This window comes from Anomalospiza imberbis, chromosome 1 (genome assembly GCF_031753505.1).
Source record: "Anomalospiza imberbis isolate Cuckoo-Finch-1a 21T00152 chromosome 1, ASM3175350v1, whole genome shotgun sequence".
NCBI classification, from domain to species: Eukaryota; Metazoa; Chordata; class Aves; order Passeriformes; family Viduidae; genus Anomalospiza; species Anomalospiza imberbis.
This window is the reverse complement of record NC_089681.1, coordinates 148,337,145-148,349,968: the sequence shown is the minus strand read 5'-3', so window position 1 is coordinate 148,349,968 and position 12,824 is coordinate 148,337,145. Positions and strand designations below refer to the sequence as shown.

At 43.3% G+C, this 12,824-nt stretch overlaps 1 protein-coding gene across 1 annotated transcript in view; it reads left to right on the top strand.

Annotated features, from left to right (window-relative positions):
- CRHR2 (corticotropin releasing hormone receptor 2) overlaps positions 1 to 12,824 on the top strand; it is a 144,198-nt gene that overhangs the window by 80,517 nt on the left and 50,857 nt on the right. Inside the window, 1 exon segment of the mRNA XM_068175640.1 lies at positions 3,626 to 3,732. Within this exon segment, the coding sequence (XP_068031741.1) occupies positions 3,626 to 3,732 (107 nt within the window).

Below are 12,824 nucleotides of genomic sequence, written 5' to 3'. Positions count from 1 at the left end.
ATGTCAGGCTGAATCTCACCCTCTGAACAAACAGCTGGCTCCTCCTCCAGGCACAGGAACAAGACGCAGACATAATTTTGATCCAGCTGGCTGTTTGGTGACATGATGTGTGACAAATGGAGAGGTTCTCCTCAGCCTACAAGCTCCTGTGTTGAAAGGGCCTTCACTGCGTCGGACACAAATCTCTGCTCTTCTTAGAAGAAAAGTGAGCGTCTCAGGCAGCAAAAGATACATCTTAGCCTCCAAAAAGAGCTATAAATCAGGAACTTTGGTGTTGTGGTCTGTGGCAGCTGTATGTGAATTTGCTTCTGCTGATGTTTTGAGGTGGCTTCAAGCTGAGTAGCTGAGTTAGCACCACGCTGGGCTCAGACTAATGCATCCTGCATAGGAGCACGGTCCCATCAGCCACAGCAGCTCCCAGCTGGCTCAGGACGGGAAAGCAGTGAGCTCAGAGTCACCTGGCATCACAAAGACACTTCCCAGTTGCTTCTGAAAGTCTTTGGAGAGGTGTCCTTGAGCTGTGCTGGTGCTGAGATCATCCTGGCGCCAGGAGGAAATTGGAAGTGACTGACTGGCAATGGCGTGTGGAGCCTCCCAGGGAGACATGAGCTGTAAACACTGGCAGGACCTGTCAGTAAGTTCTGCTAGAGGAAACAAGATCCTTGTCAGATGCTCTGAGAGTGCTGTTATTAAGTGGTTATTGATTCCAGTCACTCACTGGATTGTTTAGGGCAGGTTTAGCAGTCACATTCCAGCTGAAGCAAAGGGAAAAGTGCCCTAGACAGAATGAGTCTGTCATTAGCCTGAGGGCTGCCTGTGGGGAGCCCACCATGCCTTAGACGTGCAAAGCCAGTGCAGGTAGAGACTTCATGCTGTCATTCCTCAGTTTAGAAGCTCTGGAGACACCTCTGCCCTGCCTGGTGTAACATCATTGTCATGTCTAATGTCATGGAATGGAATTGCAGTGGTGTGACCTGCTGTGGCCAGGGCGCAAAACCATCTCTGGATTCCCCATCCCTGGATTCCCCATCCCTGGATTCCTCATCCATGGAAGTGTTCCAGGTCAGGTTGGACTAGGTCAGGGGCTCTGAACAGCCTGGTCTAGTAGTAGGCTTTCCTGACCATGGCAGGAATCATCATTAAGGTCCCTTCTGACCCAAACCTTTCCAGGATTCTATGATCTCCTTCTCTAGCTCATTTCTAATCTAGCAGCCCTCCTCCTAAGCCTGAATAGAATTTAAATCTTTGTTTTAATGAAGTGAATCTTCCTGAAAGCAGAAGGCTATTGGGTAACAGGAGAAGATTGTTGACATCTTAAATTTATTAGTGTCCAGGAGGGTGAGCCAGAAAAGAGCTGTGCGAGTCTTTTACATGAGCTGAGCTTTGGGGAACAAACACATGATTTTCTGGGCACGTGCTTTTCAGCCCTGAAGATGCTGCTTCCCATTCCAGCAGAGATGCAGATTGCATGTAGGCTGGTGGAAAGTGATCTTGCCACCCTGTCAGCTTAGTTTTCCCTGCGCACCAAAGCATTTCTTGTTTCTGTGATGTTTGAATTTGCCTTCAGGAAACCTTGTTAGCCTCAGAAACAGAAAATATGAAAGTCGTGCCTGTTTTTCCTTCGGCATTAGTGCATCAAACAGGAGCTTCATCATTTTATTTTTCCAGTTAATCTCATGTTTTGAACCACACCTTCTAAAAACTTGAGTGAAGTTCAAATAGTGGTCAGGAGCCAAAGGGGGGTCGGACTTAAAGAGCAGGAGCCTCGTGCTAGAAAAACACAAGGTTTGCCATCTTCCACGAGATTTCTAGCCCTAAATGAGCAATACTGAAAATAATTCTTAGTCAGATGGGTTTGGGTTTTGATAGTGCTGTGAGAAGCAGAGTTGGATTCAATGATCCTTTTGGATCCCTTGAGAAGTTCTGTGATCCTCTGGCTCTGTCAGTTAAGCAGGAGAGTCAATGAGCCCTGCAGTTTGCCAGGGCATTGTTGAATAAAACAGCATTGCACAGGTGGGCACACCAGGTCAAGTGAGTTTTCTTTCCCTTCAGGTGTCCCCTCAGCTGAAGGATAAATAAAACACAGTGTGGAATTTGCATTCCCTAGCTTTGTTTTGTTGCTTTTTTTTTTCTTTTCACCTCCAGGCGATTCAGAAAATGGGCCCATGGATGGGGACATTTATTTTAGGGGATTTTATAATAGACTTAAAAATACTCTGCATGGTTGAGTTGTGTCCAGAAACAGCACATTACTCTATGAGCTGAAGATGTAGGCAGGTTTCATCACAAAAATAATTCCATGAGAGCTCCCTGGGTCTCTGGCGAAGTGCTGAAAGATGCTTATCTTCACAGAACAATGGAACAGATGAACCACAGCTGCTGGTTGTAGTTTCAGCCAAACATTCATTCACTGACAAATTCCTTTCACTGGAGTAAAATGTTAAGGGAAATTGATAGGGGAAAAAAAATGAAAGAAAGAAATTTAACATAAATGTTTTAAAATTATGCCATTTGTAGGATTTTACTTTCATATTTTTATCACAAGGGAGGAAATGTAGGTGGTTGGTTTTAAAGAGCCTTGTTCTTCCGAAGAAGAGCAACATCCCAATGTGGAGAAAGATCTGCTTAACTTGAAAAGAAATAAATGTCAAAACTAATAATAAATATATTTTTCAGGAGCATTTAGTCTTCCAGTAGTAAACCTCTTTTTAGCCACCTTCAGTATTTATCTGAATAGTGTCTTTCTACTTCTTCCTAGCCATGCAAAGAGAGGAGATGCTTCTCCTTTTTTCAAAGCCAAAAGCAGCCCACCAATAAAGATGTTTCTGCAAGGCCAAATTTGGATCACTAAATCCCTAAATTCACTGATTTAGATGGGAGCACTTCTGTACTTATTTTTTTGTTTACAGGATCAAGAACTTGCCAACAATCTCCCCCACATGCCAGGAAGTAGGCACTAATACAGAAAATTTCACCACATATTTGGGCAGCAGCTAAAAACAACAGGATCCCTGGTTTGTCAGGCTCTCCCAGAACTGAAGGGACACCACTGGGTTCCAGCTCTTTTAGTCTGCTTTGGTTTGAAGGATAAAGATCATAGCCTGCAAGGAATGTCCCTCCAAGGAAAATCCGCCTGTATGGGAAGGGCTTGTTATTTATCCTTACTGACATTTTTGTGTGAAAACCAAGCCATTTGAGTCGGAAAATGGCATAACCTGGCTCATTAAGACTGTGCTGTTTCCTAAGAAAATAATGTTTTGTAACTTTTGAAACTCTGAGAGGATGTGTCTTTGGTAGGTTTGTCACCTAAAATGACAAAGGTTTAAAATAAAGAAATCTGAGGGGAAAAAAAAAAAAAAAGGGTTGGGGGGAAGCAGGGACAAAATAACTTTTTTGCAGATATTTGTAAGAAACTGTGGACAAATCCCAATCTGAAATGACACCAAGCCTGTACTTGTGTGCCTGGGCAATATGTTTGCCTTACATAGAGGCATCAGCCCTGCTACCATTATGTCAATATAGAGCTGAGAAAAGTAATGATTATTTTCTGAAGTGATAAACTGTTCCTGAATGCCAGTGCTTGGAGACTGATGCTGATTTAATCCTGTTATCTCTTTACCTCCAGAGGAAGTATGCGCTCCATTACAAGATTGCTCTCATCATAAACTACCTGGGCCACTGTATTTCAGTAGGGGCCCTTATAGTTGCCTTTATGCTTTTCTTGTGCTTGAGGTGAGTAATGTGTTTGCATGTTTCTAACTCGGTTGGGTGATGCTTTCTGGGTTGCTCCAGCCTTCTCCTGACTCTGTCCAGGTCATGGATGGTCCTGAAAAGTGGTCATGGCACATCCCATGGCTTTGCTGACTAATGTGCTGCATGAGCTCCTCCTGAGCTCCCTGTTTGGGTCAGGGAAAGAACTGAACGTAATTCATTGATGCAGCAAAAAAAAAAAAAAAAAAAAAAAAATCAGTGAGCACAGTGTTTTTCATTAAGGGAGAACAAGATCTGAGTGTGTCGAGTTGCGAGTTTTGAGGGCAAATTTTGTTTTCTCACAAGGCAGAACATGGTAATGTCTTGCACTCCCTGATGGCTAAAACCCAGATCTAAACCAAAGGAGACAGAATGAAATCTTTCCATTTTGCTTTGGGTTAATTTTGTTTTTTCTTTCATTAAAGGGCTTAGAAGTTTTCTTAAATAAAAAGAGGAGCATCATTAGTGGAGCTTAATCCCCAGCAGTGCTCATGAAGTGATGAATGCAAATCAAGGAGACTGCATAGATACTCTTCCCTGATCTGGTCCAGGGTGCAGAAGGGAGTTGGGCAAATGGAGACGTCAGTGAAAGCAGAGTTAGAGCTACAGGGAAGAGAAAGGACAGGAGGAATGGCAAATTAGTGGAAAACAAGTAGATGTGGATCAGTCATCGTATGTATGTCCATAGCCTGAATCACAGGAATGTATTTTCATAGGCGTGGCCTGGTGGGTTATTTCCATATTATTTCTTGGATTCCATGCCTGGCATTTCTGTATCATTTGTGCTGTGTTGTCCATGAGAGTTCAACCTGAACTTAAAACCAGCTCCACTGAGTGCTGTGCAATGCTAATCCTTAAGAAAAACCTTGTCTTAGTAGCAGAGGATAAGCTGTGGGTGAAGGACATCCTCCCCCTGCCCAGGAGTACAACAGGATGATTGACAGTGACCTCAGAGCAAGAATTACTGTTTTTCCTGGAGCAGAGCATCACTAAAGTCTTAGCTAAGTCTTCTGAGCATTCTTAACAAGCCCTTTTCTAATAACAATAGGAATCTTCTCACACTCCAGCATCTATGAACAGAATAATCTATGCTAATGGAAACAAAAAAAAACACCTTAAAACATTAAATGGGAACTTTTATGATGCATCAGTCTAGACTTCCATTTCAAGTCCTCTACAGTGCATATAAAGCTAATTCCCACAGTGCTTGGAGACCTGAATTAATTTGCACTGAATAAAGAATGCAAATTATTCATTGCAGTAACTATATTCCCTGCTTTTATGCTCAGTCTTTTATAAATGCTTGAGTAAATAACACAAAAACAATTAGGTAGGATGATATAAATGTATCCAGCTTCAAACACTAAGGTGGCCCACCTGAATTCTTCTAAATTGTTCTTCTGTTATTTAAACTTTAAGGTTTAAATTTTGCAGTCAGCTTCAACATCAGAAACATCAACTGAGTCGTGGCAGTTAAGAATTTCCCTGCACATGCTGTGAATTAGGATAGTCCATCTCTTCAAATTCACCTTGTGTCATGCAAAACGTGTCCAGTGTGCAGCCAGAGTTAACCAGCATGAGATTCCTCGGGGTCTGTCAATATACATCTCTTTTCCAAACTTCTAGAGATGTTCCAGTAAAAGCAACCCAAATTCATGTTTCATTACAGGTTGTCCCTACCCAGATTTTGGGTTATGGACATCTTCATCACATTTATGTCTATAAAGTGCCCCAAGAACAAATCCGGTTTGATAATCAATTTTTATTATTTGGGGTTTTTTTTAATGCTGTTTTATTTTGGATGGAAGAAGGTATGATGGAATTGGGTGAAAGGAGAGAATTTAGGTAATTCCTGGCCAAAAAAATACAATCTGATAACTCCTCATCTTGACCTAAAGTAGAAATCTGCCAGTTCCTTATTGCTGCCCCACTCCATCCATCTACCTCACTCCATGAGTCCCTGCTGAGGGTGAAAATAGAAGAAACCTCCACAAAGATTCAAGTTTTACATCTGCTTCCAATTTTTGTGCTTCTCCCAGGACCTGCTCAATTTTCCTTTGCTCTGTCAGTGCAGGTGAATCCCAGAGGCAGCCCTGTCTCAAGGGAGAGGCTGGAGCACACCTGCTCTGTTGGAGCAGAACTGCTGGCAAGGCTTTGGGACCTCTCACTCTGATGGTTTTAGGAGCAAGTGAAATATTTGGCTGGCATGGCAAAAGGTGTTACTGTGGTGTTCAGCTGGTCAGTGGGTGTTCTGCTTTTGGAAATGAGCTTCACCATCACTGGTGCTGCCCCAGCCCAGTGGGGCTTAGTCCTCACTCGTGCTGAACTGGGAAGGGGGAAGGAACTGGATCTCTACCCTATCTTTCCAGTTTATCCTGTCACCTTGTACCCAGCTTCATTCTTCCTTGATTCCTTAAGCAACTTCATCCTTCATTCACAACCCACCCTCCAATCAGCAGAAAAGTCCTGCTGCCCTAAACACTGAGGAATCACACACCTGTTTTAAGGGTCAGGAATCTCAGATGGAGCAGCAGGTGATGAAATCATCTGCCCTTTGTGTCCATGAGACCCCCACACAGCTGGGGGGGGATGAGAGCTCAGCCAGGGCCCCCTTTTCCTGGCAAGACCAATTTTGGCCTTGTTTTCTCCAGTTCTGTCACATCTGAACCTGTGCAATGACAACCAAGCCAGTAAACATTTCATTTTGCACCTAAATAATAAAAAGTGAAGGAGAGGGCCCTGATTGTTGCTGGTACAGTGGCTGAATGCCAGTGAGTCACTGTGGCAGCAAGTCAACATCACTTTCTCGAGGTCTAAATGTTGGTGGTCTTAAAATTGTGAGAGCTGTTCTGTCTGTACCATGCAAAACCAAACAAACTCACAAATAGAAAGGAATACAGCAAGAAAGAAAAACAAAGAATTTGTGCACAAGATGTGCTGTAGAAGTGGATTGAACTCCAATACAGGCCTTGGAGAGATTTGCTCAGGGCACTTCACTTGGCCTTTGCAGATCCCATTGTTGAATGGATCTGCACTTCTGGGATTCTCAGAGTCTGTTTGTTCTCATTAATAGTCAAGGTTTGCTCCCTCCCTCCCTCCACTGACTCAGCCTCATTGTCCCACTGAATCACAATCTCACACTGCTGAAGCAGAAATTTTCCACAGGAGCAATTCTGCTATCTAGCAGAATACCAATCAAGCTCAAGAAAAAGAAAATAAATTTTAAAATATACAAAGGATTAAAATACTTATTTTGAATCACATTTTTCCTTTGCTGTTGCTGATAATGCAGAAACCCAACTTGCTTTGTCCTGGATTTTCCCTTGTCACTGTGCTGTTAGAGCATCCTCTGAGGTAGAATAAGAGTTCTTTGTGAAGCTCCTGACTTGTTATTAAACAACATGCTGGCAGTGGCCAGCAGTGACCTGAGTGGATTCCACCAGAAAAAGTTTTATTTGTACAGTGGTTATCAGAGAAGAAGTAGGGGAAGAAAGGTATTTGTTCTGGGAAGCATCCACATCCCTGCTGAGTTTTGAATCCAATAAAGGACAGTGCTGACAGGAAGACAGGCTGCAGATTAAAAATGATATGTTCTTGCTGGATAAAGGCAGCTCTAAAAACAAGCAAACCCACAAGCATTGTCATAACATCTTTTGTCACTACTATGGTGGCAGTGAAAGCAAATTGAAGTTTTGAGGTGTCGAAATTCTGCTTTCCTGTAGCCCTTAAATTTAGCTCTTTCTATTTCCCCAGTGAAGCATCTGATAAGCCTTTTTCTCTTAGGCCTAGGGCAGTGTCCCCATTCTTTTTTATGATTACACACAGATTTCCTAAATCCCACATATTATTTCTCCCCAAAAGATTGGAACATTTTTTTTCCTCAAACAATATAATCACTTATTTTATTCTTTTTCTCCCCATCTACTTTCCTTTCTCCTCTCCTGTTCCAAGCTCCTTTGAACTACGCTGTTGCTCTTCAGTCTGCTGCAGGCTTGGCAGGATTGCTGCTGCAGGCCTCTGTTTGTAAGAATGGAAGAGTTTGATGAAGTGATTTGTAGAAACCTGTCAGGAGAAATGCAGAACATCAACACAGAGCAGGTTTCATAGAGCAAAGTGAAGTGACACCTCTCAGAGCCTGCAGTCTGAGGATATCTCAAGTGGGGAGGAGATCTGCATGATTAGTGCTGGTTTGCATTTAAAAGGATGAGGCTTCTGATGTGATCAGAGCAGAGCAGGCTCCACATCTAAGGCACGATATTTTCTTCTAGTGGAGCAAGAGGAAGGAGCAAGTCCCAGGTCAGGACATCACCTAACAGAGTTCATGTCAGTGCTCCATGTCCCCCATTCATGATTCAGGCAATTTTAAACTTCTCCATGAATCCTGGGCTGGGCAGGGTGCAGTGTGGGTTTGAACACGGCTCTGTGCCACCCTGTAACAGTCCACAGCGAAGTCCACAGAGACAGGCAGATATCAACGCTAGAAATGAAGGGCTGGGACTATTTTTGGGTTAAGAACCATTTATTGCTCAATTAAACATCAGTCTCAGAGGCTGTGAGATTTTAGAGGAGCAAGCAGCCGGCCATAGCTCAAGAGTAGTCACAGGTTTCTTTGTCACAAGGTAATATATAACTTTCTAACTTAATAAACAGTTGCTAAAGGATTTATTTTGCTTTTCTAACCTATCACTTTTACTTACTTCTGCTGCACTGTGGATACTTTTGTTCAATAGTCTTCTGTCTCACATGCACATGTATGCTTCTATTATAACTTCTAAACTCTTAGCTTATCCTGTGCAACTACACTCTTACGTTATAAACCTTTCACTGTCTTATTAATACAGTTTTCACTTTTTTAAGGCATATTCTTACTTGCAACTATAGAAGCATAAGTTTATGATTTTTCTGCTCAATGTCTGTGTACTGTATTTTTACATCAATCCAAGCTTCTTCTGAGGTTGCAGATCAAATCTTTCAGTGTCTGTGGAAGTTTTTGTTTTTCCAATTCCCACAGACAGGAATGAAAATTATGGAACTCTGTAAATAAGAGCAAACCCAATGAGGGGGGCATCTTTAAATACAAAACACCTGAAGTGCCTGTACTGCCTGAATCTCTGTGAAGGGTCTCATCCAATGAACCCAGATGAAGGCCAGGAACACTTTTCCTATTGATTAACCCCAGGCCATTGCCTTTGCTTCCCACTGCCTTTACTCGCCCCCTCTTCATCTCACATCTGTAGGACTTGTTCTTTACTCTTTTTGTATAGAGCCTACCACACACAAAACAAAATCCCAGACAGCAGGGCCCTCATGAGCTCCTGCAATAATAGCACTAATTAAAAGTGTGCACAGAGAGCTCTGTTCTTAAAATGTGAAAGGTTTCACAAGCTGCATCTGAAACTGTGGTATTGTAACCTAGCACAATGAAAGCCACTGAGGAGTGTTGTTGCTGCCTATAAATACATCACCATTGGATAAACACTGGAAACTGAAGAGCTGCTTATGATCAAGGACAGTGTCAGTGCAAGGAAAAATGGGTATAGGTGCTCTGCAGACAGATTTGTGAGTGGATATGAAAGGATGATTTCCAGCCCATAGAGCAGAGCAGTGTGGTAGAGGAAAAAGTTTGAGTCAATCTAGAGTAGCAGGAATTGATGAAATGCTTTTGCTCAGTTCCTTTCTTGACCTCAGGTTTGGAGGCCACTTTCTGTCCTGTGCTAGAAATGTGTTACTGCTGGTACGTTTCTGTTGCTGCCAAGGTATGGGCTGTGAGTTTTTGGGGATGGACATGAACTTGTTTGAATTCTGATTATAGAACTGTTGTTACAAGTTCTATGTTGACTGACAAGCTAAAACTTGTCTGTGTTCTACTTCTGATGATGATGTTTTTGGGAACAATGCAGCTTTTCCAACACTGCAGCTTTTCGAATATTTCAGAGAAGGGAGGAAAGCAAAGTCGGGTCTTTGCAGTTTATATATGAATCATGCTCAGGAGTGCAATTTTATTAAAAAAAAAAAAAACAACACATCCTGAGTCATGTCTGGGAAGGAAAAACAAAGAATATGCTTTCAAGATGATGTTTAGAGTTATGAACTGCAGATGCACCTGCAGCTGTTCAAGTGCTAAAGGGTTCAATTTCAGTTTTCACCCAAGCAATTGCACACATAGGTCCCTCACTAACTCCACTGCGTTGTTCAGCACTCAGGAACCTTCTCTTCTGTCTAATCTAAAAGATAATTTAGGTGCTGGAGGGTGTCCAGAGAAGGGAACGGAGCTGGGGAAGGCTCTGGAGCACCAGTAGTGGCTGAGGGAGCTGGAAAGGGGCTCAGCCTGGAGAAAAGGAGGCTCTGGGGGGACCTGGTGGCTCTGCACAGCTCCTGACAAGAGGGGACAGCCAGGGGGGTCAGCCTCTGCTCCCAGGGAACAGGGACAGGAGGAGAGGAAATGGCCTCAAATTGTGTCGGGGCAGTTTAGTTTTGGATATTAGGGAAAATTTCTTCACTGAAGGAGTGGTCTGGCATTGGAACAGGCTGCCCAGGGCAGTGATGGAGTCACTATCCCTGTAAATTCTCAAAAAACATGTGGATGTGGCACCTGGGGACAGAGTTCAGGGGTGCTGGGTCAGTGGTTGGATTTGATGATCTTGCAGGTGTTTTACAACCTAAACAATTCCATGGTTCTGTGAATTCTGCTGCTTCGCATTGCTCTTGTCAGCTAAAACATGAGAGAGGGGAGAGGTGGATGTTTCTGTCACCCCAAAATGGGCCATGGACACCCCTGGCAGTGGCCTCTGCCTGTTATGGGAGCAGCAGCTTCCCTGGGGATGTGCCCAGGCTGAGCCACTGGACACCTTTCCTAATGCCCAGTGAGCACCATGAGAATGAGGAATTCAGACCAAGCACAGGAATGATTATTTGGGAGGTTGCCAATCTTTCCTCAATTCCTGGCCAAATGCTCCAAAAATAAGTAAATATTTCACACCATGTCTTGGTGTAAATGAGGCCAAGGAGAGTGTGAACAGCAGCCTCAGCACCTCAGACTTTCCTCCTTGGTTGATCACCACAGTATCTGCAAATGTAGATAATGTAATAAACTCTGCTAATTGTGTAATTGTATTAAAAGTTAAAAAAAACCAAAAAACCCATAACCTTTGGATTCTCTAGCTGGTCATTTAAATTAATTTTGTTTCAGATTTTTTTTTTTTTATAATCCCATAAGGGATGAATGAGGACATGCTGTACACTGTATTCCCCAACCAGCAGCTGTAAGCCAGATCAACCACTCTGAGCTCTCCCTCTCTGGCTTCTGAAGTCCTGTCTCTGATTTGTGCAATCCCACTGTAGTGGTCACTCTCCACGGAAAACATTCACCTTTCCACAGTGTGGGCTGATAACTACAACCTGTGTCAGAAAACCTGAGCTGCAAGGTGTTTTCTGCTCAAAGAGATTCTTTGCAGCCCTGTTTTCTCTTTGTTCAAAAATTACTGGCATCTGACCACCATTTAACAGAGCAAATTAGGGCAGAGTCCTAAATCTTTTTCTTCAGCCACAGTCACATACTGCACTAAATGAAGTGATCTGTATTTTTATCATTCTTGTGAAAATTGGGAATTTTCTCCAGACTTGGTGGCAGAGTCAAGGTTGGAGGCGTGTTTGTGGAGTATGCAGGGGCTGGGTTTCAGTTGTCCCTTATTTCAGCAGTGAGCACAGCCAGTCTGGGGCTGCCCTGCCTCTTGTGTGTTGTGTTGGCTGCATCCCTCCCACCCCTGGAACATCAGTGCTGGCAGCCTTTGTGTCTAAAGCAGGCAGGATGCCCCATGCCCTGCGATTAAAAACTGGCTTGAAGGCGGGAGAGCGAAGCTTTGGAAAAGACAAACACACAGATGGTTCCACAGTGGGTTTATTTTTAGGGTCTCTGCACACCCTAAATACTCATGGAAGCTGCTGCTTCTCCTCTTCACCTGAGCATTTCACTCCTGCCCTCATGATAAAGCTGTCACTTCCTTCCAGGCTTCCATCCTGCCCTTGCTTTTTCCTGTGGGAATATTTACATTCCCCCAGGCAACTGCCACCAAGAAGCTGATTTCCCCTGCCAGCCTCTCCAGCTGCTGTTCCCATCTGGAAGCATTAGCAGTTCCAGAATATGTGCACTGATTGAGCACACAGGGAAAACCATGGGGACCTCAGGGGAGGTTTCCATGTGGGTGAAAGCAAATAGGCCCTGACAGGCACAGAGCCTGGGAAATAACTTGCTGTGAGGTATTCTTCCCACTCCGTGCCATTTATGGGTTGTGCATGTGCTTTGCCTGCCCTAGAAAAGACTAAAGAGGGGAAATAGTTTTTTTAAGTATTGTCCATGATTCTCCTTCTGGCCTGCTCCAGTGGTGGGATGGGAAGGGCTCCAGCAAAGTGCACTCCTATTTCTACTATCAGCTGTCTCCAGAGAGAGACTTTGGGACAGCAGTCTTAATTGAACATCATTATTAATGGAATCCTACATGAATTAATAGAAGGTTTCCAAGCTTCCTTAATAAAGTTTTCATTTGCAATTATCTCTATGCAGATGATTCAACTGATTCAGTGAGCTTTCAGCCACGCTGGTGCATTATTATGATTGTTAATGTTAATTGTTTGTCTCATGCTTTGAATCAGAAAATAGTGGCTCTGTGCATCCCAAAGGAAAAATACCAGTGTATGGATACAGTGAGAAAAAAAACCAATAAATCAACAGAAAGCTACTTTGAGTTTTACCAGGGCTATTTATAGATGTCCATTTGTGAATCAGTGAGGCCACCTTTACAGAAAGAGTTGATGTGATTTTCTTTCTGCCTTTCCAGGTCTCACAATTTTGCAAGTAAAAGGAATGGGGTTTCTATTTTGCTGCTTTCTCTGCCAAATCACACAATTAAGGTCATTTGGTGGAACTAATAAGCAGGATATCCTCTCTCTACCAACAATCAGAAGCTCTTTCTGCCCACCTCTGACCCAGGCTGCAGTCAGCTGCTGGAGAATTTTGCTTTTTTTTTTTCCCTTTGCTGCTGTTTTCCTTCGTGGAAGCCCAGCTCTGACACCTACAC